General features: G+C 39.7%; 3 protein-coding genes across 4 annotated transcripts in view; all 3 read left to right on the top strand.

Moving 5' to 3' along the window:
- The first annotated feature begins 66 nt into the window (after positions 1 to 66).
- sult2st2 (sulfotransferase family 2, cytosolic sulfotransferase 2) lies at positions 67 to 4923 on the top strand. The gene is made up of 6 exons (XM_069707424.1): positions 67 to 279; positions 1360 to 1571; positions 3422 to 3548; positions 3718 to 3812; positions 3886 to 4066; positions 4269 to 4923. The coding sequence occupies exons 1-6, from the start codon at positions 141 to 143 to the stop codon at positions 4376 to 4378; spliced, it is 864 nt and encodes a 287-aa protein (XP_069563525.1). The 5' UTR covers positions 67 to 140; the 3' UTR covers positions 4379 to 4923.
- A 1588-nt stretch (positions 4924 to 6511) lies between these two features.
- LOC138626037 (polymeric immunoglobulin receptor-like) lies at positions 6512 to 10346 on the top strand. Its single transcript, XM_069707427.1, has 8 exons — positions 6512 to 6572; positions 6701 to 7024; positions 7143 to 7442; positions 7603 to 7705; positions 8425 to 8516; positions 8618 to 8649; positions 9269 to 9325; positions 10290 to 10346. Exons 1-8 carry the CDS (start codon positions 6527 to 6529, stop codon positions 10344 to 10346), a joined length of 1011 nt encoding a protein of 336 aa, XP_069563528.1. The 5' UTR covers positions 6512 to 6526.
- A 2381-nt stretch (positions 10347 to 12727) lies between these two features.
- Positions 12728 to 23746, top strand: part of LOC138626047 (uncharacterized) — a 47303-nt gene continuing 36284 nt past the window's right edge. The window contains exons 1-9 of one of the 2 annotated variants that reach the window (XM_069707440.1): positions 12728 to 13019; positions 13497 to 13560; positions 17259 to 18076; positions 18937 to 19126; positions 19235 to 19602; positions 20687 to 20803; positions 20889 to 21086; positions 21624 to 21764; positions 22813 to 23070. In XM_069707440.1, the coding sequence (XP_069563541.1) occupies positions 17270 to 18076; positions 18937 to 19126; positions 19235 to 19602; positions 20687 to 20803; positions 20889 to 21086; positions 21624 to 21764; positions 22813 to 23070 (2079 nt within the window). In that variant the 5' untranslated portion in view covers positions 12728 to 13019; positions 13497 to 13560; positions 17259 to 17269. Of the gene's footprint in view, positions 13316 to 13496; positions 13561 to 17258; positions 18077 to 18936; positions 19127 to 19234; positions 19603 to 20686; positions 20804 to 20888; positions 21087 to 21623; positions 21765 to 22812; positions 23071 to 23746 lie in introns of both variants that reach the window. The other variant, XM_069707441.1, reaches the window with a different exon arrangement.

The raw sequence follows: 23746 nt of genomic DNA, 5'->3' as shown, positions 1-23746 counted from the left end.
ATAACAAGACGAAATCCATCCGCTGCATTATCTGTGTGACGCTGCAGGAGAGAGAGGCCGGAAGTGCCGAAAGGACAGCTTGCAGCTACAAAGTTTTAACAGTCAGGTGAAGTTCGTGAAGTTTGTTGTGACTCTGAAGTATGACTGAAGCGGAGTTGTACACGCTGTACAAGGGCGTTTACGTGCCTTCGTCTCTGCATCCGGCACAAAGCCTGAAGTACTACGAGGAGTTTACTTTCCGCCCAGATGATATCCTAATTGTGACGTATCCGAAGTCAGGTGAGTGACAGGTATACCTCCGGACAGATGACGACGTCAATGACCCGCAAGACTCAAAAAAGGAATCTCCCCGTCAACTTTCATATTTCATGTTTTATTTGATTACATTTCAGAGGCAATTATTGTACTTTTTAGGGGATGGGGTTGTGACCTATTTCTGGGATACAATTATTCCTGACAAAATACTGAAATATATTCTATTATTAATCTCAACAATCTAAAATTGAAACAAAGTACTGTATGTACGTTTTTGTATGACACAAAGTTTGCAGTTTGTTTTCAAATAATCCTACGAGTCCAGTGGCATCTAACTAAGTACATTTACTGAAGTACTGCACTTAAGTAAACATTACAGGTACTTGTAGTGTACTTGAGTATTTCTATTTAACACAACCTTTTACTTCCACACTGTTAAATCTCAGGACCCAATCTTCTAGTTTTTACTCCACTACATTTGTCTTACAGCTTTACTTACTTTTAAGAGTATAGTTTTTCATCCCCTTTCTGTCCACTGAAAACCACGTATCTCCAAATTCGGTGATTTAAAATTTTTCTGATGAACTGACAGATTAAATGTTCCTTAATGGGTTTAGAAATGTACTTTTCAAGCTAAATGGATTCATTTAAAACCCACTTGGATTCACTGGAAAATGCCTCGTTTTTCTGCGCTTGTTGACTTTTTAGAGATCCGTGGTTCTTACTGAACAGAAAGGATACGAATATCTGATAATCTCTTGGACTATGGTGCATTAATGTAGATTAAACAACAGTACATAATGTAGTAGAAAAGAATGATAGAAAAGGGGAAGTAATGAAGCTGAAGCTGCATTTGAACCCAGGAAAAAGGAACTAAAATACCTTAATTGCATGATTGTCTCTCAGTTGTACAGTGTATTTTTCATAAGGTGTACAATTCACAAGTGGCAGTCTGTTCTAGAAAAGCTATTGTACAATGACACCTTTAGTAGCGGTCAGTTTGGAGGGCCAAAATTAGAGCTAAATCCCAAGATGCATCGAGAAAATGTGCACAAGTCTCGACTGTAACGACGCGTTACAGACCAACCAGTTTCCTCGGTTCAGGCACGACGTGGACGCAGGAGATCGTCCCTCTGGTCATGAGTGGAGGAGATCCGGCCTCCGTGGAGACGCTTCCTAACTGGGACCGAGTTCCCTGGTTGGAGGAACGTCAGGCCTGCAACCTCAACCTGGAAGAGAGGCCGTCTCCACGCATGTTTACGACGCACTTCCACCACAACATGATGCCAGCGTCCTTCTTTGAAGTAAAGCCGAAGGTAAGTGCTTGTGTGTGTGTGTGTGTGTGTGTGTGTGTGTGTGTGTGTGTGTGTGTGTGTGGCAGTCATTCAGTGTGGCAGTAAAAATGTTTTAACTCCTGTGATATGTTTGAATAGAACAAACGGATTGGACGATGAGGTTAGTAAGGAACCCCAATACGATCCATTTTAAATAAATGTATGCAATATATACTGATCTTAATAACTGAAACAATAACTTGTGAAATGATTTACAAAATTATTCGGCGGCAACTAAACTCAATATTATCAAATGTTAGTTCATCATTCTTATTTTACTAATAACAACAGACTTCTAACAGGTTTTTTTTGTTCATGATAGAATATTTTTCTTTCAAAATGCTCTTTTCCGAAAGTCTGTTCTTTTTCCAAATTTATTTGATTTTATATCGCCTTTTATTTTACCTCCCATTTCATAATAAAACATGACATGACGGTCACCTTCTCACCTTTCAGATCACAGCTCCCCTGCTTCTCAAAAAGTTCAAAGACTATTTCTTTTTGTGCACGAACAGAATTCAGCACAGTAATATGCACACGGAGCAGTTGTGATTTCACCGTGGACGTGAGCAGAAAGCATCACATTTTGTGTCAAACTCAGGAAATCACTAAGGGAGACTCTTGAAATGCTTCAGAAAGCCTTCGGTCATGAAGCTGCGAGATGGACGCGCTGTTTTTAGCTTCATTTGCTTTTCAACACTGATGTTTGGTTCGTTGTGTGCTCTCCGCTCAAGTTTCAGGTCCATGGTGAAATCTTGGATGTGCGCAGACAACGTGTGACAAAAACACGTGTAACGCTGACGTTGATGAAGTGACACAACTTCTAATACTTGTGAATGAAAGTGCTGCTCCAACAGTCTCAGAAGGGTTTGGTTGCTGCTCGTATCTGACTGACAGCTGGAAGTGTTGAATGAACCGATTGACAAAACTGTCTTTCTGATATGACTCATTTATTAACACAACCCTGTCTCCTAAAAAGTTGGGACGCCGTGTAAAATGCAGTGATTTGCAAATCACATAAACCCATATTTGATTTAAAATACACCAAAGGGGTCTATTTTACAAAAGAATTGCGCAGCATGAAATGAAAAATACGACAAAGGAGACAATGGGACAACATTTCACTTTCAAAACTCCACCCACTGCTCTTCTCAGTTCCCAAACAGTGTTGTAAAAAGATGCAAAACAATGGTAAATGTGCTCCTGTCCCAACTTTCTCAAGACATGTTGCTGCCATTAAAATTAAAATTAGTATATATTTTACATAAAACTATAAAATGTCTAAGTTTCAACATTTGATATGTTGTCTTTGGTGTATTTGCAATCGAATATGGGTTTACAGGATTTGCAAATCATAACATTGTGTTTTTATTTACATTTTACGCAGCGTCCCAACTTCTTTGGAAACGGGGTTGTAGTAAAGTGTACATATGACGGAGGTACTCAGTCTTTAAGATGTATTACAATTGATTACAAAAGACATTACGTGCAAACATGTGGTTTGTATTGAGCATTTATCTGTGCTTTATATACAATGTATGAAGAAATGGGTTAGATTTTGCAGTCTGAAGGAGAGAAAAATATCTTGTGATTTAAAAAGAGCTCACAGGTTATTTATTAGAACAGAATCACAGTTCATCGTATTTGTTTCACCTGTTGTTGGCATTTTATGAGAAAGCAAACTGGCTACTATAAAACAGGCCTGCATGGTTTATTCAGACAGAAAAACATTAAAATGCTGTGCAGCGTTGAAATGTTTGTTTAATGACCGTAGAGGCTTTGAGTGGCCAAAGTTCAGTGTGTGATCGCTGGATGTTCTCTCGTCACTGCAGGTGATCTATGTCACGAGGAACCCCAAAGACGTTTTCACGTCCTCCTTTCACTATCACGGCATAGCCTCCTTCCTGGTGCAGCCGGGCCCGCAGAGCGACTTCCTCCACAAGTTCCTCGATGGGAAAGGTTGTTCTCGTTGTTACACCTGCACATAAACTACAGTGGGTGACAGTGACCCTCAACTCAGCTGTATTTTCTACCCGGTGACGAGATAGAGGATGGGAGATGTTTAAAGACAAATGCAATGCAAAGAAAATGTGTTTGATTTCACAGGAATATTTTCTTTTCCTTGTAGTTCTGTTTGGCACATGGTTCGATCATGTGAAGGGCTGGCTGAACGCTGAAGACAAAGAGCGCATAATGTACATATCCTACGAAGAGATGATAATGGTGAGACCTTTTCAGACATGAATAAACCGCCATACAGTGAGAATCACTGTAACAATGGCTTTCTCTGTTTCAGGACCTGAAGGACTCTGTCACCAGAATCGCTCAGTTCTTGGAGAAACCGCTGGACGCTGAAGTGATCGAGAAGATAGCCAACCGATGTGTGTTCAAGAACATGAAGAAGAACAACAAGTCCAACTATTCTCTAGTTCCTCGTGAATTCATGGACCAGACAAAGTGTGAATTCCTCAGGAAAGGTGAGTTGTAATAAATAAGATGTTTAGTATGAACTTCACTCTGGCTGGATCTTTATAGAGCCAAACACACGACCTGTTTATACAGTTTACTGGGAATGATTCCCTGTAATGCTACTGGACTCGTATGTAAAACAAGCACACAGATCCACATACCTTTCCTTCAGTTATAATCTAATCCCTGTTTGTGTGCGTTGTGTTTCAGGGATTGCTGGAGACTGGAAAAATCTGCTAACGGTGGCGGAGACTGAGTACTTTGATGCAGTTTACAAAGACAAAATGAAAGATGTCAAACACAAATTTGTATGGGACTAAAATAAACCTAACGAAAGTCATTCCACCACACCAGGACGCACAGAAACCTGTGAGGAAGATGCTGGTGATTGTGGTTTACTTCAGGAGTTTGTGTCACAGAATTACAATATGTTCACTGCGGCTTCTTGACTTTGGTGTGTTTAGTGTAGAAATGCAGATTTGACCTTTGGAGCTATAAATTTGATGCAGAGAGGAAACAGAGCACTTAATGTGTTGGGAGTCTGACAGTCGTGTGAATTATGTTCTTTAATTGAGTAGAAGATATCCTACATGTTACCAAAGTGAATGTTATTGAATTGAGGTAGTGAATTCATAAAAATATAATGTGGAGATGCAACAGTTTATCCTTCCAGTCCACCTTTCTTTCCTCTGTGCTTGTTCACTGTGTTCTGTGGTCAGGGATGGATACCGACTCTTAGTTTGGACCACATGGTATTTCTTCTTCCTTTTGATTCGTTTTATATTTTTAAAGGGGGAATGAAATAAAAGAAATGTTTTATTACTATTGCATGGAATTCTATATTCAATAAACAAATAGATCAATACCTCCCTATGCTTGTTGTGCTTATTAGTGCTAGGTTACTATGATAACGTACAATGTTTTGACAGCTTAATATAAATACTAGTAACTATGTTTCCTGTTACTGGTGTGGAAACATGCACGGCGATTTGTCCTAATAATGACGATCGGAGTTTAAACAGCATGACGTGTATATTGAGTTAGCAGAGATTGAAGTGGTTATATTTTTTATTAGTATAAGCTGTATCTTAGAATTACTTACATCAGGCTTTAAAAGAATGGATTTTTTTTATTTTTATTTACGCCATACAACGGTTTAATGTACACTCCAAAAATAAATGCAGCACTTTTCTTTTCTTTTCTGTTTTTCATGAGTTGAAGTAAAAGATGGAAGACTCCTTTTGTGCATACAAAAGGTTGATTTCTTTCAAAATTTTTCACAAATTTCTGTTCACTTTTGCCAAAATAATCCATCCACCTGACAGGTGTGGCATCAAGACGCTGATTAAACAGCATCATCATTGTACAGGTGCTATAATAAAGTAACATGCTGCTTACCAGCGGTAAAGAGAACATTTACTTCATTACTGTACTTAAGTGCAACATGGAGGTATACTTGTACTTTACTTGGGTATTTCCATTTGATGCGACTTTATATTTCCACTCCACATTTCACATGGACATATTTTACTTTCTACTCCATTAGATTTATCTGACAGCATTACTTATAATTACTTACATCAATATTTATACCTATATGACCTGTTGTTACATGTACATTAACATACATGGATTAGACGCTTCAGCAGTATCGTGTTGAAATTAGCTCCACCACGACAACATCGAAAAGCTGCTCACATTTACATGTCAATTAAATCATATACAGTAATTTTTTCCAAATAAATATAGCAGTCTAAAATGGCCATTTTTGCATAATGAGTATATTTACTTCCCATGCACTTTAAGTGCATTTTGCTGACAGTGCTTATTTTGTTCTAATGGTAATGGAGTGTTTTTCATTGGGGCACTGCTACTTTTACTTCAGTAAGGGTCTGAGTAATCTATCTGCTCCTGTTTACACACGGCTTCAGTATTAATAATCTAATGATGTCATATATATTTATTAATATGTCAACTTGCTCCTAAAACTTATGCACTTTACTTAAGTAGGATTTTTCATGCAGGGCTTTCACTTGTAATGGAGTATTTGAACTTGTAATGACTGTATTGGTACTTTTAAAGATAGAAGATCTCAAAGAAAAGGATCTGAGTGTTTCTTTTGGCACCGTGAGGCACAAAAATGTTAAGGAATATTTTGGTTTGTTTTATTCATCAGCAAACATATTTATTTTACTGTCTCCTTGCTAATGTCTATGTGTGCTGTTGAAACTAAAACCATTATTTAAACAAATTTTGTAATAATAAATCCAAAAACACAACATTTCTATTCTAAAAACATCAACTTCAAGCTTTGTCTATCTTTATAGACATTTGCTTTTTCATCCAACCAGTGTTAAGCAGCTGTCTGACAGAAGAAGGAAGAGAGATGTTTTCGAGTGCCCTCAGGAAGTACAGAATCATTCAGACTGAGTTGGTTCCAGTTGTGTTGTTTGTCTCTGCTCATTAACATGGCTGCTCATCTCAGCGTTGTTCTCATCTTCACTGGACTCACAGGTCAGTCACAGTGCTCATTTCATGGTTGTGTGTGTTTGTGTTTGCTCGTGTGTGTGAAAAGATGACTTAAAGATGATGTGCTTAAATGATAACCGATAATATTCACAGTTCAATGGTTCCTGTTGCAGGAGTCCACGGCATAACTTCAGTCAGTGAGGTGTCGGTGAGGCCTGGAGGCTCCATCACGGTCCCGTGTCTCTACGACTCACAGTTCACACAACACGTCAAATACTTGTGTAAAGGATACGAGTGGCTGCTCTGCACGTATACAGTTGTAACCAATCAATCAAGACAAAGGTCAGGAAAGTTTTCAATCAGTGATGACAAGTACCAAAGAGTCTTCACCGTGACTATCGATGGTCTGACGAAGGAGGACGCTCATTACTGGTGTGTGGTGGAGAGAGATATGAAGCCTGATGTTAAGACGTATTTCCATCTGTCATTTCCCACCGGTAAGAACCTTAAAGCACCTTTGGGCTCATTTCAAATCCTATAAAAGTTTAACAATGTGTAAAGGAGGGTCTGGATATTTTGAAATTCACTACTAAGTGCTGTTTGTTTTCCCTGAAGGTTCACCCGAGCTCTACGTGGATCACCAGGAGATGATGGCATTTACTGGAGATGATGCAACCATCAACTGTCGCTCCAGTAACTCTGGAAGAAGCAAGTGGTGCAGGCTGGGAGGGTCCTGTGTGACGAAGCCACATGGATCAATAGATGGAACAAGAGTGAGCATTACTAAAGAAGTCACCAATGTCTTCACTGTGACTATGAGAAGAGTGAAGAAAGAGAGCAGCGGCTGGTATTTCTGTGCCAGGGGAGAGCTGCAGATGCCGGTGCACATAACTGTTGAACAGAGACCTCGCACTAGTGAGTACCACATTACTTACCACTGTAGAACAGAAAGATAAATATCATCAAATTAAATCAGTTGAATAGAAAATATTAGACATGTGCAGAGTCTGGAAAGGTTTGCATCACATATTGAGGTGACATTAGTGTTCAAATATTGTGTTGTTCCTGCTTGCAGCAACCAGACAGTTTATCACCTTTTCACACACTTCTGCACCACCGAAACTCAACTCTGCCCCTGCAAATGAATCAGCAACACCTGAACAGAGTCGACACCACAGGTTAGCACAATTTGCTTTTATCTGCTGTATTTACAGTAATACTTGAGAAGGAATCTATAAATCTGTTTCTTTTTCGACATTATTTGAGTCCTGTGAGAACCCATAAAATAACTACAATTAGCTTGTAATTATTAAAGGTCTATATCACACTTTTGTGATACCAGCAAATATTTGGCATCAAAAATATTAATTCCACCACAATGTGGATTTGTGAAAAAAAAAAAAAAGAAAAGTATTCCATTATACAACTTATTATCTACTGTCACTTAAGAGTCCATATGAGAAAATGTCCAAAGACACATTGGTAAATGTATGCTGTGAACATCAGCAATTTCTCAGAATCTTTTATTCACTTCTGAATGAAATACTTAATTCTTGCTGAAAGCGACAGATACTTTCTTTTTTCACTTCAAGCAAATGTGAACATATTCTAAAGTTCACAGAAATATTTTAGAGATTTAATATTTCACCCAAATTGTTACACTGATATCATCACATGTAATGAAACATTTTGGATTCAATTGGAAACCAAAAGCATCTTCACTGGTGGTCTGGACATAGAAGGCTGTTGGTATATGAAGTTGATTCATTGTGTTATTCCAACAAAATTAATATTGTGTGTAAAAAAAAAAAAAAAAAAAAAAAAAGTCTACTCAAACCGGACTTTGCATCAACTGCTACATTTATGTCTGTTTGTGTTTTAAACACTTCTGTTGTAGTGCTTCTATTTACCTCCTGAGCTTCATCAGCGTTTTGAGTTTGTTGATCATCACGGTGTCCTCGTTCATCTGGTTTATGTTGAAAAGATGCAGTAAGTCTGTTCTGAGCTCTTAATACATTCAGTTCATGTAATTTTGAAATGTAGACTTTGTTGTTACATCATTTTCACCGTTTTTACTTTTTCACTTTCAGAGCAGACCAAAGACCCATCAGCTGCAGCAACGGTAAGAAGTTTTTATATCTTTACAAAAAAATACTATAAAGAAGGGATGAATTGTCAGAAGAGATTCTATGATGTTCATTTGGGTTTTGGACAATTATTAAAAGGTAAATAGAAGCCCATGCATTTCTTGCAGGTTATTAAGTTATGTAATTTGATCTAAGGATCTGTGATCTCAATGTCAAGGATGCATCTTTGGTCCTTCAGACGTTACAGGTAAGACTGCTTCAGCAATTGAAGAACGTGTAATAGAACAGGTTAGCAAAGGTTTTTGTATATGACAGTATATAAAGATGTGCTTGTATCCGTTTGTTTAAATAAAATAAAATAAAATAAGGTAACTCCTTCAGGTATTTAATTTAATGAATGTAAAATTTTGCTAAAGTATGAGCAAATCCATGACACATTGTTTTATTCAACTGCAATTCCCCTAACAATTTTATTTCACTATTTAAAATATTAAACAATGGAAAGTCGACTGTTTCAACAAACATACTTCTACTGTTGTTGCATGTGAAATTTGCATCGTGCATTTTCCTAATGCGTGAAGCAAAATGAAATGCTTTTATTGTGAAACCCTTGATTTTCAGTTCTCTGCCCTTCGATCTGCTCCACCGTCACAGAATGAAGACAGAGTCATGTACACTGCTGTAAACTACAGGAGGGGAGCTCGTGGAAAGGTAACTGTGACTGCAGTGATGTCAAGATCAAACTAGTGCAACATATTTAAGATTACACTGTACTGTCTGTCTGCAGAGGAATACTGAGCAGGTGGATAGCTCCTGTTTAAACCATATGAAAACATTATTTATGCTATATTATGTTTGTGGAGTTTTGTTATTATGAGAATAAAAGTGTTAATCTACAAGGTCTGTCATCTTCTGTCAGTTATAAATATAGCAGGTTTTAGTGAATCCTTCCTTTGGATATAATGTTCTCAACACTAAAAGACACAGATTCACTGCAATTAATTTACTGAATTCTCTGTTTCATACTTTTGGTCTTCTGTCTCTCTTGAATTACCCAGAGGTCCCATGCTGAGAGCGATGTGGGTGTCATATATAGTTCTGTTGTTACCATAAAACAACAAACTGTGTAAAAGTGAAACTACCTGAGATCATCCTCATCCTGTTTTTCACCAAATTAAGTTTAGTAGATTTTTGTATTGAATTTGGATCATTTTAATTTTGGCTCTTCCTTTCTTTAATTTGTGCTTCTGTTCTCCAACAGGTTGAAGCAATAAATGTGTGTAAATGTCATGGATCTTTCTTTGCATTTCTGTTTGGTTTTTTTCTTAAATCTGTTTTTTTCCATTTTTCATTTGGAGGTTTTACACCTTCTCACTCGTGCTGCATAGTTTCATAACAGAAGGTGTAAATGTGAGAACAGCAGCACCAGAAGCATCCGCTCTGGTTCCCTGTCTGTATCTACACAGGATGCAGTCAGGCTCAGTGCTGAGCTTTGAGGCTAAATCTATTTAGTCATTACTGCACCTGAGTCAACACCTGCATCAATAAAACAATAGAAATGGATTATCTTGGTCAGACTCGTGTATGTTTAAAAAGAAATAGTGATCTGCTCGATGGACATCAAGAAAAAAGTAAGAAGTTTAAAGTCTTTTACCTTGTATTACTGTACATGCAGAACCTGGTGGACGCCACAGGTCAGGCGTTGACATTACTGCGTGCTGTGGAGGGCTAACACACGGCGTGATGCACCACTCAGACACCAGACTGAAGACCACCTGCCGGGTCGTCCCGCTGAGATTATCTGGTGATCTAAATCCCAAAACACCCTGCGACTCCGAGTCCGTCGTTGATGACGTGTCCAAGTCGCACCACCGGCGGTGTCAAGAAACTCTTGTTAATATTGGCAACGGGGGCAAACAGTGAGCCCTATTCAGCGTCTTTTCACCCACCGTTCCTCGCACTTATACGAGTTCCTTCGTGTTTGGTACTTCAACAAAGATGATGGGAAATAAAAAGTGATTTACTCTTTTCTTAAAAGACTGAAGAAGTACTGTTCAGAGAGAGGGAACCTTCAGGCCACCGACATGATGACTTGAAGTACATAACACAAGAATGTGAAAATACAAATACAGTTTCTTATTTCATCATTCAGAACTGCATCTGTTTCAAACTGTTTAAAAGTCAATAAAAAAAGTGATGTGGATGGGATTACATTCATCATAATAATAATAATAATCATAAATCACAAATAATTCATATCTCCCTGTGGTTCCATACAGTAACGAGCCAGATTCGTTGCAACACTTTCTTTCTTGGAAATGTTTTCTGTTATTTTTTGTCCTCATTGTCATTGTTTATTCTTCTGAAGCAAAAAAAAAAGAAGAAGCTTTTTAACTTATTTACATCTTGAATATATCAACCTCTTTAGCACATACTTCTTTCATTTATTGCTCATATGAAAAATACTCAAGGCAGCTGGTTAAACAGAATGAGGACTGGATACATAATCAATCTGTACCACTGCTGCAAGGGACATATTCTATTCAAGGTTTATTAGTTATGTAATTGTTGCTTTGTGTCAGTCCATGACCTCACTGCCAAGCTGTGATAGGACACTTTTTTCAATTTGGCACTGATGCTGTCTCAAATTAAAAAAGCTAAGCTCCTCTATCTTCTCGATACGATGCTGCTCTCTGCTGGACTACACTGAAATAAAACACACTTCCTCACTTTGTTTTCTGTTTTCATGTGTCATGGAAAATTCATGTCACAATGAAAGAAAAAATCTGCCCCAACAGTCTTTTAAACATGTTTTTTTTTTCATTTTATTGTGACACAGTAAATGCATGAGGCAAAGAGAAATATTTATAGGAATGTGAACTGTATTCAACTGTATGTCTTTGATTTAGTATTTTAAAGCTTCCATGATATTTACATGTAGCTGTTAAGCACTAAAACAAAGTTGACACTGCTCTGACACGTATCCACAATAATGAACTTTGAAGAAACCTCCACGTTTACATCTGGTAATGTCAAAATGTTTCACAACCAAAGAAAATCTATTGTTGTATTCTGTATGATTTGAAATGAGAGAAAATGTTGAAAATGATGTGAGGCCTCAGAAACGGTCCAAAAATATTTAATAATAAAAAATTTAAAAAAAAATCATTTTCAAAGGTGCTGAACACAAAACATGTAACTGTAAAAAAATAAAATAATGAAAATAAAAGATGTCCTCAACTAGAAGCTTCCAATATAAAGTTTTTTTTAATAATAACTGCTGATAAGGACAGGTGCAACAGCGTACCATGTCTTACCTCCAGGTCATTAGTTCTTTATCACCAACAACACGTTGTAAAAACTTAAATGTTAATACCATTTAATTAATAAAACAAATAAAAACAATAAATGGTGTAAAATTGGTTTGGGTTTAACAGAAGTAGAACGAGGATTACAAAAAAAGAAAAGGAGAACATCAAATCGACGGTCCTTATATTAAAACCCTTTGGTTCATGACGCTTGTGGAAACAGAAGTGCTGGTAAAATAGAAATATAGCTATAAAGAAATGAACTTAAAATAGAAATATAGCTATAAAGAAATGAACTTAAAATAGAAATATAGCTATAAAGAAATGAACTTAAAATAGAAATATAGCTATAAAGAAATGAACTTAAAATGGAAATATTGCTCTCAAATATTTAGTTTTTTCTCTTAGACAGACCATTAGTTCAAAAAGCTTCTATACGTGTTTGTTTTTGAATGAGCTGCGGAGATAAAGTGCAGAAGACCGACCATGTCAGGATGACCTGATCAATCCCGATCAGCATCGATCACCCTTTACACACCAAGCTGCGTTCACGTTACCAAGGACAAACCCGGCTTGTGTACCTACAGTTGAAACGTTTCTGAAACCTGTAAACATTTTAATTGTCCATTTATGTGCAGCTATTGTGAAGTTGAAAAAAAAAAAAGCTGAACAAAAAAAAAAATACACATATTTATGTTTAGATTAGTGAATGAATCTAACGAGACATGTATGTATTTTTTTACATCTCTCCCGAGCAGGATATTCAAATTTACTATTTATGTCGTGTAACTTGAAAGCAGCATAACGCTAGCTTGGTAGCAGGCGCAAATGTCAACATCTTCGTTTTGCTTCCTTAATATTTGTAACAAATGGCACTTACTTGCCGTAATACGGAGACACCGAAATATCGGCGCTGTGACACCGGCCATTTGAACGCTCTTCTATTGACTGCCTAACGTAATTAAGGTGAAGTTATACCCCGGTGCTTCTGGTGGACTATTGTTTACCAACGTTAGCCGCGGTAGCAGCGCTGCTCGGAGGATGTCGGAGGAAGAAGACTCCGACCAGCGGACGGGCTGCTGCCGACATCACAACAGGTACCACGGGTCTCCTGCACGTCCGTCCCGGGGCTCGGTCTTCCTTCCTGGACCTCCAGGTGTCTGTGCACGTGGTCGGTCTTTAAGAGTCGGTACCGGCTGTTTCTAAAAGTTCGCCCGTCGGGTCGTGGTGAAAACGGGCTCTTTGTGAAGCTCCTCGGACTTCTTTGTGGTCTTTATTCCACAAGTCAGTTTAGTTGCACAAGCAGATTGTAATGAGTTGTTCTCGGTTCGTGTTAAAGGGAGGAGCGCGTCCAGAGGTGAGCTACTTCCTACCTGCACTGACGTCACTCCAGGTGGGGAACCGTCCACGTTTCCGGGTCAGCGCGTCACTATTCACACCGCGAGTTTTTGCTCTCTGACTGCTGAGATGAATTAAACATGTGGCCCGTCGCCTCTGCTGCTGTCAGCTTTGTCTTCACCGCTGTCCTCTTGCGTCTTTGTCCTCCTCCACATGTTGCTGTTGTTCCTCCAAAGCCCCGAAATCTCAAGAGACACGAAGACATGATGCAGCGACCACATCGAGTCTGAGCAGCGGGAGGTACGTAGTCGGTGGGTTCATTGGTTTTACTTCAGTTTTAATAGTCCACCACGTTGTGTCCAACCTGCACACAAGAGGACATCCCAGTACTGGATGCGACAGCCTCTGTTGCTCTCCCCACTGACATCGAGTTGAGAGATCAAATACATTAAAAAAAAAAAAAAAAGGTGCATTTCACTCGTCAAATCCAGAGTTTAGCTGCACTGCAGCTGCCAGCACAAACAATAAGGTCAACAACAGGGCTGTCGCAATCATCAAATAATAGTTGACAATTAGTCGTCATATAAATATTTTCCATTTAATAGCCTTTTTCTGTTCATTATTATAGTATAAACCTCATCGTAGTTTAATAATACACTTTATAGAGAAGAGACATTTATTGACATTGAACAAGGGAACATGTATAAATAAAAAAATACATTTCTTTCTGCCTTTTAGAAAAAAAAAATTGCATAAATAATAACTTTAATGTACAAAGTCTAGTACTGAAATACTAAAAGAAATGACAGATAATAGACGATCACAGATACCAGTAGTCAAAATAAACATCGTACTATGGTGGTGTTAATTCTCCACTCACGTTTTTCTGACGGGACGCCGTCATTAAAAGACGGCCAGTCAAACCTCCAACGGTGGAAAACAATGTGGATGCAGTGATGGGAACATGACATCGCTGTCGGGGTTCATCCTGCTGTTTTAACGCAAAGAAATGGAAACGATTCTGACGTTTGTGCAAGATGTATACGATCAGGCGAATACGTAACGATTGTGACGCGCCTGCTCTGGGATGCCTGTACTTCATTATCCGTGTTGGATTAACTGCCGGTAGTCAGGGCTGAAACCTGGAAAGGGTCACGAGGAATCAGGGATGGACGCGCCCTGACTGATAAGATCCAATCAGGGAGTGTCTGTGTCAGCGTTTTTACACGTCTCTGTTTCCAGAAGAAGAAGAAAAAAAACATTCCCAGAGTTTTCACATTTACAAGATGTCAAACAGCTTTCTCATAAGTCTTCGTCTAGCGGGGTTAAACAGGTCGCAGCAGTGTGGATGGAGCAGCTCCGTGCTTTCTCTCTGGTGTCCTTTTTCAGAGTGGCTCTGAATATAATCCACCTCGTTTTACTGTCACTGGTAGATGAGAGGAAGTGTAACAGAGCAGAATGAGGCGACCTTTCAGTGGCAGCCAGTTACTGTGGTCAGTCACAGATCACCAGACAAGGTGAGGTGGTGGATTAAGTAACGTGCTGACATAACATACCCACAAGGTTACTTTTCTCGCCTCTCTTTCATTTCCTTAGTTACAGGTTTGTTTTCATCAGCTGCTGAAATCGGGTCAGGCGGTTTGTTACACAATGGCTGAGGTGAATCAGCTGTGGCGAGCCAGGAATGTGAAACTCAGAGCCACCGTGTCTTTAATCTCCCTCCTTCGCGCTTGTTTTGTTTTCCCTTCTGTTCTCATCATTGTTTCCCACATTACGGACCGGTTTTTCTTACTTTTTAATAACTACATTATGTCGTTAAACCGGAGTCATTAACATCACCTCTTAAACGTAATCACATTGAAGTGACCCAGACAAACAGGCTCACTGTGTTGTATCTGTCAGGTCGTGTGCTGCTCTACTGCACTCGGCTGCTTTGTGGTTGTATTGTCACACAAAAACCATTTCCAGGAATATGAGAGTGAGGCTGGTCGGTCCCAGTCTGCCTCAGACTTGAACGAGCCCGGCTCTTACTTTCAGTTTCGTTTCTCCCCTGCTTTGCTTAGAATGAAACACAGCAAGAGAGAAGGAGGTGTGTGTGTGTGTGTGTGGGGGGGGGTATATAAGCTACAACAGGAAGGTTGCTGGTTCATGTACTGTCGTTCTTCTGAATAAGATGGAGCCCTCTTTTTATTTAAAGGAAATGGGTAAGATCAGCTTTGCCTCCTCTTTTAGAAATATATTTTAGACACGCTTGACTAATAACATAGACGATTCACGCGTGTGTAAACATTTGGTGTCGCTTTTATCAGCTTGATGGGCATAGCCGTAAACAAACACCATCAAACTGTTGCTGCTTTGGGTGTGCCTCTTGTTAGGGAAAATAATCCACTTTGTTGGCTCCTGTTTTCATGCTGTTTTGGCCACCTGGTTTTTGAAGAGTGGCACTTGAATCTGGTGAAGATGAAGGATTTGCGGCTTGAAGCTATCTGATGCAATATTTCAATTTTATTGTCATTATTGACGAGGGCTGGTTACTAAACCACCAAACATTAGTACTGATCTAAATGTGTCCGTGGCACCGAAACTCTCCAGTCAAACGAAATGCTCGGACAGGTTGTTTGTGTCATTGTTTTAGTAAATGTTTTGACATTTTAAACCTGGAGACTTCTCGTTGAACATTGGATTATATTTACACGTATGTGTGTAAAGACATCAGTCTGTGTTGTGTTTAATAATAAAGTTGAATTGAGATTAAGCAGCGACCGACAGTGATGTCACTCACCGGTTTGTGAACTCTTGTTATGAAGTCTGGAGTTTGGATTTGGTCTGCTGGTTTGGAGCAGGAAGTGACCATATTTGGATGATCTGGGGAGGAGCGAGCGGTAGATCTCTCCCAATCTGATGGGAAGCGTGAGGACTTTACTTCCCGCACACCTACAGTAGGAATCTGACTGCACCACAGGCCTGTCAATCAAACAAACACGGCCCCCTAAACACTGCTTTTTGAGGCCTATTTTCTAATTAGTGATGGAATATTTTCAGAAGAACCTCCAGAAAACTAGTAAGGAGGAACTTCAGCTAACAACAACATGATCACTTGATTCATTGCCACTGTGTTTAATGATAGAAGTTGAATGGGAGTCTTTAGAGCAGGAGGCTTTTTGGAGCCGACCCCTAGTGGCTCTTGGTGGTATTGCACGTTATGGCACTTCTGCATTGGCCTCCTTTTTTAGACCAGGAAAGCTGCGTTCACTTTTATATTCAGTTTATGGTTGAGATTCTTCCGTTCTTTTTTCTTTTTTTTTAAACATTCATGTGTGAAGACATTTGAAACATTTCAGCAAACATTCTTCTTCCTTCTTCAGAAAGTAACTAACCTAAGATTGACTTTTTGCTTGTTCTGACTTTTTTAGTAGAATGAATTGGTGTCACCAACTAGTTGCTAATCTTGTGTCTTTCCTTCGGTGCTCGGCAGGTAGTAAACTGCGGGTTTGTTTGGAATTTTTATGCTAAAAACAGCTGGTTTCTGGGTATCAAAACAACACACGGAGCTGAGAAACTATAGCTCTCTGGGTTATCAAACAACTCCTTTCATTTTCACATCTTTTGATCCATTGTTACTGCTTAAAAAAAACAAAAACAAATATAACAGCTTCAAACTTGCTTCAAAGAATTGCATCAGAATCAGGGACAAAATTGTATTTGCTCTATAGCCAGACTGATCGATTTTTGTTTAAAGGCAGATACAGCGTTTAAGAGTTTAAAATTGTAATAATAATTCTGTATACTGGCCAATACTCATTTTGTTTAAACACAAACATATTTTGACCATTTCTGTTAGATTTCTTGTTACCAATTAGTGAACAGAGAGTAAATAGGAAGCTAATATTGGCTCAATTTATTCACTGGCTATTCTGTACGTAGTCAAATTGTGATACTAGTGTCAAACTGCTTTGTACTATTTGTCCTTTAATCATGCTCTCGTTGTCCCCTGATAGAATTAATCGAGATGGATAAGGTTATGGAGGATATAGTTGCCACGGTGCAGCAGCACCCGGGTGGGATCCCACTGAAAAAGCTGGCCGTATTCTACAACCAGAGATACCGTGAGAACCTGACTTTATCGGCGTTGGGCTTTTCCTCCATTGCCTGCCTGGTAGCCTCTCTGAACAGGGATCTGGTTGTGGAGGGGAAACTGGTGTTTCACAGGGAGCATCGCTCTGAGAGTCCGGCTGTGGATGAAGCCGAATGCGGAGCTGCAGCTAGCGGGGCAATAGCAAAAACCTCCAAAGTCAACAAAAGTAATAAAATTCTGAAAAATATTGTGACCATGATGAAAGACTATCCAGATGGAATTCCTCTAAGGATAGTGGCTATAGTCTACAACAAGACATACCACCACAACCTGACCTTAGCTTCTTTGGGCTTCAAAACCATTTCCAGCCTGGTGGCCTTTTTGAAAGAAGATCTGGTTGTGAAGGGGGACAAAGTCTTCCATAAGATTCACCAGCCTCAAAAGGAGCCTCGAGCTGGAACGTCAACAGATGCAACAGAGGACAGCCGGCCAGCAACACCACAGACACCTGAATCACACATTGGGAACAGAAGGCCCGCCCCTCATGCTCCTGTGTCACAGCGGGACGGCAGCCCTCACTCTGTGCCTGGCGCTCAGGCAAGAATGAACCTTCTGGGGTGTCCTTTGATTCCCACTGCCTCCTTATTCTCCATCTCTGGTCTTCCTGTTAATCCAACCTTTACTGCGTCCGAGCCAGCTGAGAAACTGACCCAACAGCAGCTTTACCAGAGGGTCTTAAAGGTTTGTTATGTAGACAGATATACAGACCACTGTGTGCAATATTAAAAAGTATCTTTCCTTTCCTTTCCTTTCCTTTCCTTTCCTTTCCTTTCCTTTCCTTTCCTTTCCTTTCCTTTCCTTTCCTTTCCTTTCCTTTCCTTTCCTTTCCTTTCCTTTCCTTTCCTTTCCTTAGCTATCCTATCATATCTTATCCTATCCTATCATATCTTATCTTATCTTATCCTATCCTATCCTATCCTATCCTATTGAGAAATTGGTCCATACAGGCAAGTAATGCATGTAAATGAATTGATCGGTGAGCAGACCAAGGAAGTATTATGAAGGGAGCAATAGAGTTTATTGGATTATCAATAACATGTTTTTTTTGTCCCTGGGGCCCTTCTAGCTGCTTGATTTCACTGTGGAGTGATGTAAACCATTGAGCCACTTGTGAATAGTACAGGGATAAAGTTTGAAATCAGAGATATGACAAACAGTCATTCACTGGTTTTCTGAAGCGCTGAGAAGTTGTGTTGAGGCCGAGCACTTTCCTTTGACATATTATGAAACCTTTTGAAACAACAGCTCTCAGTGTCTCATGATGTTAGAACAGTGGGGGGTGTCAAAACTGTCAGCTTCAGGCAGATGATTGGATTTGAAGGCATGATGTTGCTGCTGGAAAAGGAGTGCTCAAGTTTACATTTGTCTGTTAATTATCTGATCACATTTCAAAACCCTCAAAAAGATCAAATTACACAAATCTAGCTTGTAGTTGTTGTTTAGATTTTTGTATTGTGCTTTTAAACTGCTGTAGAGCTGACCTTTGTCTGTCTGCCGGTGGAAAGCACCCAGTGAGTAAAAGTTTGTCGACGTGTTTCCAGGTGATCACGACGCACCAGCTGACTGCTCCATCGATGGACCAGCTCCAAACCTGCTACCTTCAGCAGTTTGGTCAACAGCTTCCTCTCAAACAGTACATGTCTCTGTACGACAGCTGGGAATCCAAGACGCTGCCAGCTCAGCCAGAACCAACAGCAGAACCCAAGACTAGTGCATGGCAGACAGCTGCAGGTAGCCAAATATCTTAATATCAGTTTCAGAACAAATTGATCCACAAATTGATCATTGATCCGCTGATACTGATAAGAAACAAATGTTTGATGGCATGTCCTCCCACAGCAACACCGAGTCTTATGAGAGAGCCTGAAAAGGAGCAGCAGGGGGCCACTGGGTCCAACTTCCTGTCTGGCTCTGATTTTCCAGAGCTGGGAGCAGATAAGAGCATGAAAAGAGAGCTGAAGAGCAAAGTAAGAGAGGCCAACCAGAGACCAGCCAACGCCCCCGTCTTCAGCGAAGCTTATCACGCCCAGCTGAGAGAGATCCACGGGGGTAACATGCGGGCAATGGAGGCCATGGAGGAGGATGAGGAGGATGCCACTCGGAGGAGGAGGAGGAACAGGGCCATGGATCCGGAGACGGTCAACGGTCTGACGGAGAGCGTGATACGAGAAATCGCTGCCGACGGAGAGCTGGTCACAAAAGAAAAGGTGAGGACGAACACCGCATCCTTTTCATCTTAAAGTGATAGTTCAACATTTTGGGAGTTGCTCTTAATTATTCATCAATATTACGATCACATCTGTAAATAATGAAGCTAAATTTAGAGCGAGAACCAGGAGCATATTAGCTGAGTTTAATTTAGCCCAATGCTAAATTTGAAGCGAGAAGTAACTGACAGTCTTTTTCTGTACAAAGCTAAAAAATAAAAAAAAAACCACCAACATCTCTAAACTTTGACTCTTTATCATACTAGAACCATTAAAGTCGTCTTCTTGTTCAAATCAACATGTTTAACTAAAATGCTGCCACAACAGGTTTTATAGCACAGTGTTGCTTGTTTTAAATACTTGAAGGCTTTCTGCCTCTGTTTTTGTGATGTTAATATGTTTTCTTGTTATTTATTACACCTAAGTTTTAATTAGTCTCCTTCTTTCATCATATTTCATTCACCTCATCACTGTAGTACTATAGAAATGCTATGCCACCAAAAACTTTGGTTATTTTCAGATTCTGGCCCAGAAATAACAGTTATCATTTTTTTTCATACATGAAGGCTCCATCCTGTGTTGACTATTATTGTTATTATTATTATTATTATTATTATTATTACCATTACTATTATTATCAGTTGAAGTGCCATCAGAAGTGCTCTGAACAATTATTAAAAAAAAGTTTACTGGAGGTGTGAGACAGCTCAGATAGACTTTCGGTCCATTGAACTCACGCTGATGTCACCACCCGGAGCAGGAAAAGATGGAGTTGTGTATTTTATGATCGACGTTTAAACAATCTCATGTTTTTTTCTTTGCCATTTAAGTTATAAACGGGATGCATACTTTGGTCTGTGCGGAGGGATTCTTGAAGATGTTGGATGTGTTTCCTCCTCTAGAGGCACACAGTACATATACATGTATTGACCATTAGTAACTACTAAGTAACAGTGAAATATTCTAATATTTTAATGCAAAACGACTCCTTTTATAACTTTATGGTTTCTCCTACCAAGGGAACTCAAGGTGTTCAGAGTCTCTACATCTGACCGGTGGGGTGTGTTTGATTTCTTCCATGCAGGTGATATCCCGGTTGTACACGCTGATTCCGTCTTTGGACCCAAGATTAAAACCCTGGACCATCCCCGCTCTGAAAGACCTTCTGTACATCATGAGGGAGATCAACATGTTCATAGAGGTCGGCGCACGTGCATTTGGTGTCAAGTTGTTTTTATTTGTGTGTTATATTGTCACACTGACAACGTTTCTTCTCTTTCTGTCAGTGCACTGAAGCGGTGACTTCCATCAGTACCCTCTATGAGCTGGGTCAGTCACTGGCCGGCCTCAAGGACAAGAAGCACTACGAGGAGCTGAACCTGGGGCCCCTGTGCAAACTCCCCCTCATCCACCGCATGTTCAAGATCGACAGCAACACGAAAGATGATGACATCCATCAGATCGAGACCGTAGACATCTTAAAGGTACAACTTACATGGGAAATGACATGGGGATTCAGTTGACTTGTGAACCACATTGTAGATATATTTTTATTTCTGAACACTCTTGACTTTTCTTTGTCTTTTAGCTTTGAAGTTTTGTTCTACATATCTGTAAAACTTGTTACCGGTACCTATTTTTATATAATTTTTTTATAAAAGATGCAAATTAAAGCTAGATGGCCATGTAAAATGGAAATGACAGCAAGCCGCCCTGCAATAATAAATCCATGTGATTAAGGTTGCCATGGAGATTCATGTGCGAGCCATAGTTTGCAGCTTAAAGAAGAATCTGCTACAGAAAGGTGACTTTTAATGATATACCTGAGAGAACAAAACGAAACGGAGTAAAAAAAAAAAATCGACAAACCGGGGATGCATGAACTGTTGCTGAGGACATTTCTAGTACCTGAAGGCACCATGAAGACGTTATTGCCTGTTTGCAGCAGCTACAAATTCATGATGACCTTGAAGCCTTAACTTTTAATTCCTAAATGTGTCTGCTCTGTTATCTTTATTCAGCAACTTCGCAACTTTAGGAGGAAGCAGTCCAAGGTGAAAGTTGACCTGGCGGAGTTCATGAAGTACCTGGCCGACCACTACAACTGTCAATCTCCCTACGAGCTGGGTATCCGAATACATAGTGTGGGGCTGCCCATATCGGTGAGAGACATGATGTAGCGAGGCATTCAGATGGTTTACTGGTGACTTATCATCAGCCGAAGGCTTGTGTTGTTTCTTTTAATGGGCACATTCATTTCTTTACCTTCACTCCCCCTTATTGAGTAAGCCTCTGCAACGGCAGTACACTTATTCGCCGAGGTGACAAACTCAATACCACAGTAAGAGATACAGAAAACAAAGTGAAAAGAATAACAACGATGCTTTGAAGATAATTACAGTTTTTATTTTTCAGTTAACTTCATACAAAGTGCTGCAATGATTTTAAAAACAAAACTAAATCAACTGGTTTAGTCACCCTTTGCCCCTCAGACCACAACAGTTCTCATGAGTTCACTTTCACACAGTTTTTCAGGTACTTGGCAGGAAGCTTGTTCTCAACATGTTAAAGAACTTTCCACAGTTCCTCTTTGGATTTACGCTGTGTCAGTATCTTCCGTTATCCTCTGTTGGGGCTGTAACCTCTTTTTATCGGAAAGACTCTTTCTTTTTTCATGAAGATAGTTGTAGGATTTTTACTACTGTTTGATATTTGCCAAAAACTTTTGTTAATTTGATCTAAATTTGAATGATGAAGAAGTTGCCGTGTTACTTATTGTTTGTAAAACAAAGATGTGCTCCATTTTTTTCCTCATTCAGAGGAACCTTTTCTCTTTCCAGTTCTGGTACATTTAGCTAATGGATGCTTCTAATTAAATAAAAAAATGTCCCCTCGGGGATTAATAAAGTATATACCTACCTACCTACCTAATTCACCACGGCAAACTCCGCGTGTAATCATATCCACCATTACTGGCACATTGGGCTCTGGAGGATTTACTTTGCTGCAAAATAATACAATACATGTAACTATAAACCACAATGCCCATTACAAAGCACTATCTGAGTTACCAAAAGCTCATTTGGTGAATATTTACTGCAGCACTACGGTCGAGATGAAAAATAGCTTAACTTGTATTTTAGGTGAAATGAGCCTGCTACACTTCTCTATTAAACACCTATTTAACACGAGCTTCTCTGTCTGCTCCAGACCCTGACGAAGGTCAGCCATAGTGAGCACAACATCCTGCTGCGTGCCCGGGAGGTCATCGAGAGAGAGCTGGAGGATGAGACCCACGAGCGTCTGAGAAAGCTCAAAAAGAGCGTTTTAGAGTCGGTGCCTGGTCCAGGTTCCTTCTCTTCAGGCAGCTTGGACCTCAGGAAAAAGTACGCCTCCATCCCGGCGTCTGAGGTAGTGCTGGCAGTCTTCACGAACGCAGCCGGGGTGTTCAGCCCCAGGATGAACAAGGTGGGTGGCAGACACTGACACATGTATTCTATTCGTGAATCTGATGCCTCCTCAGATGTGTGAAAAGAACTCGTTCAGTGGCGGTGTGTTGAATTTTTGTGTCCACTTTTTGGGAGTTTAGTGGTTCTGGTACTTCTGGTCATATGTTCTGATTTTGCCGCTGCAGACTGCTTGGTGTTAATTCCACTAAGCCTCTCAGCATGAGCTGTCAGGGGGATAACAAGGAGTTTCAGGGCTGCTTTCCACTTCTGAACTCATTAACAAAATGTCACCCTTCATAATCTCCTAATCCCTAATGAAGGCGCAAGAAAACAGTTTGAACTGACCAGCTAGATATTTAATTTGGGACTAAACTCCTCTTGACAGACGCATACTTCTACATGTTCTGGGATTATCTGAAGAATTTATCCTATTTATCTGCAGTTTGTGATATCATTATTAGAATAGGTCATTAATTTAAAACATTCAGGTCTTTCCATCCATTTTCCAACATCTTCTCCTGAGATAAAAATTCTAAAGTCTATAATATGTTATCTGCTGTAGCATTAAGATTTCCCTTAATTGGAAATAATGGCTTCAGCCTACACCTTGATATGCTCTCAATCCGTAAATAGGACGACAAGGAGGAAATGGGACTGACAGGAAACAGACACTGAGTCACAGCCTCCTTGTCTCC

Source organism: Brachyistius frenatus, unplaced genomic scaffold, assembly GCF_029030835.1.
Source record: "Brachyistius frenatus isolate BFR_SWC_R1_liver_20210118 unplaced genomic scaffold, ASM2903083v1 Contig_69, whole genome shotgun sequence".
Classification (NCBI taxonomy): Eukaryota; Metazoa; Chordata; class Actinopteri; family Embiotocidae; genus Brachyistius; species Brachyistius frenatus.
Note: the sequence above shows the minus strand (reverse complement) of the source record. Positions and strands in the feature narration are given on the sequence as shown.

Bases quoted from the DNA above. Each gene is read 5' to 3' on its own strand.
- sult2st2 (XM_069707424.1), top strand. From the start codon at position 141: ATGACTGAAGCGGAGTTGTACACGCTGTACAAGGGCGTTTACGTGCCT. The intron at 280-1,359 runs GTGAGTGACAGG...TCCTCGGTTCAG, and splicing joins TGTGACGTATCCGAAGTCAG to GCACGACGTGGACGCAGGAG. The intron at 1,572-3,421 runs GTAAGTGCTTGT...TCGTCACTGCAG, and splicing joins TCTTTGAAGTAAAGCCGAAG to GTGATCTATGTCACGAGGAA.
- LOC138626037 (XM_069707427.1), top strand. From the start codon at position 6,527: ATGGCTGCTCATCTCAGCGTTGTTCTCATCTTCACTGGACTCACAG. The intron at 7,443-7,602 runs GTGAGTACCACA...TCCTGCTTGCAG, and splicing joins TGAACAGAGACCTCGCACTA to CAACCAGACAGTTTATCACC. The intron at 8,517-8,617 runs GTAAGTCTGTTC...TTTCACTTTCAG, and splicing joins GTTTATGTTGAAAAGATGCA to AGCAGACCAAAGACCCATCA.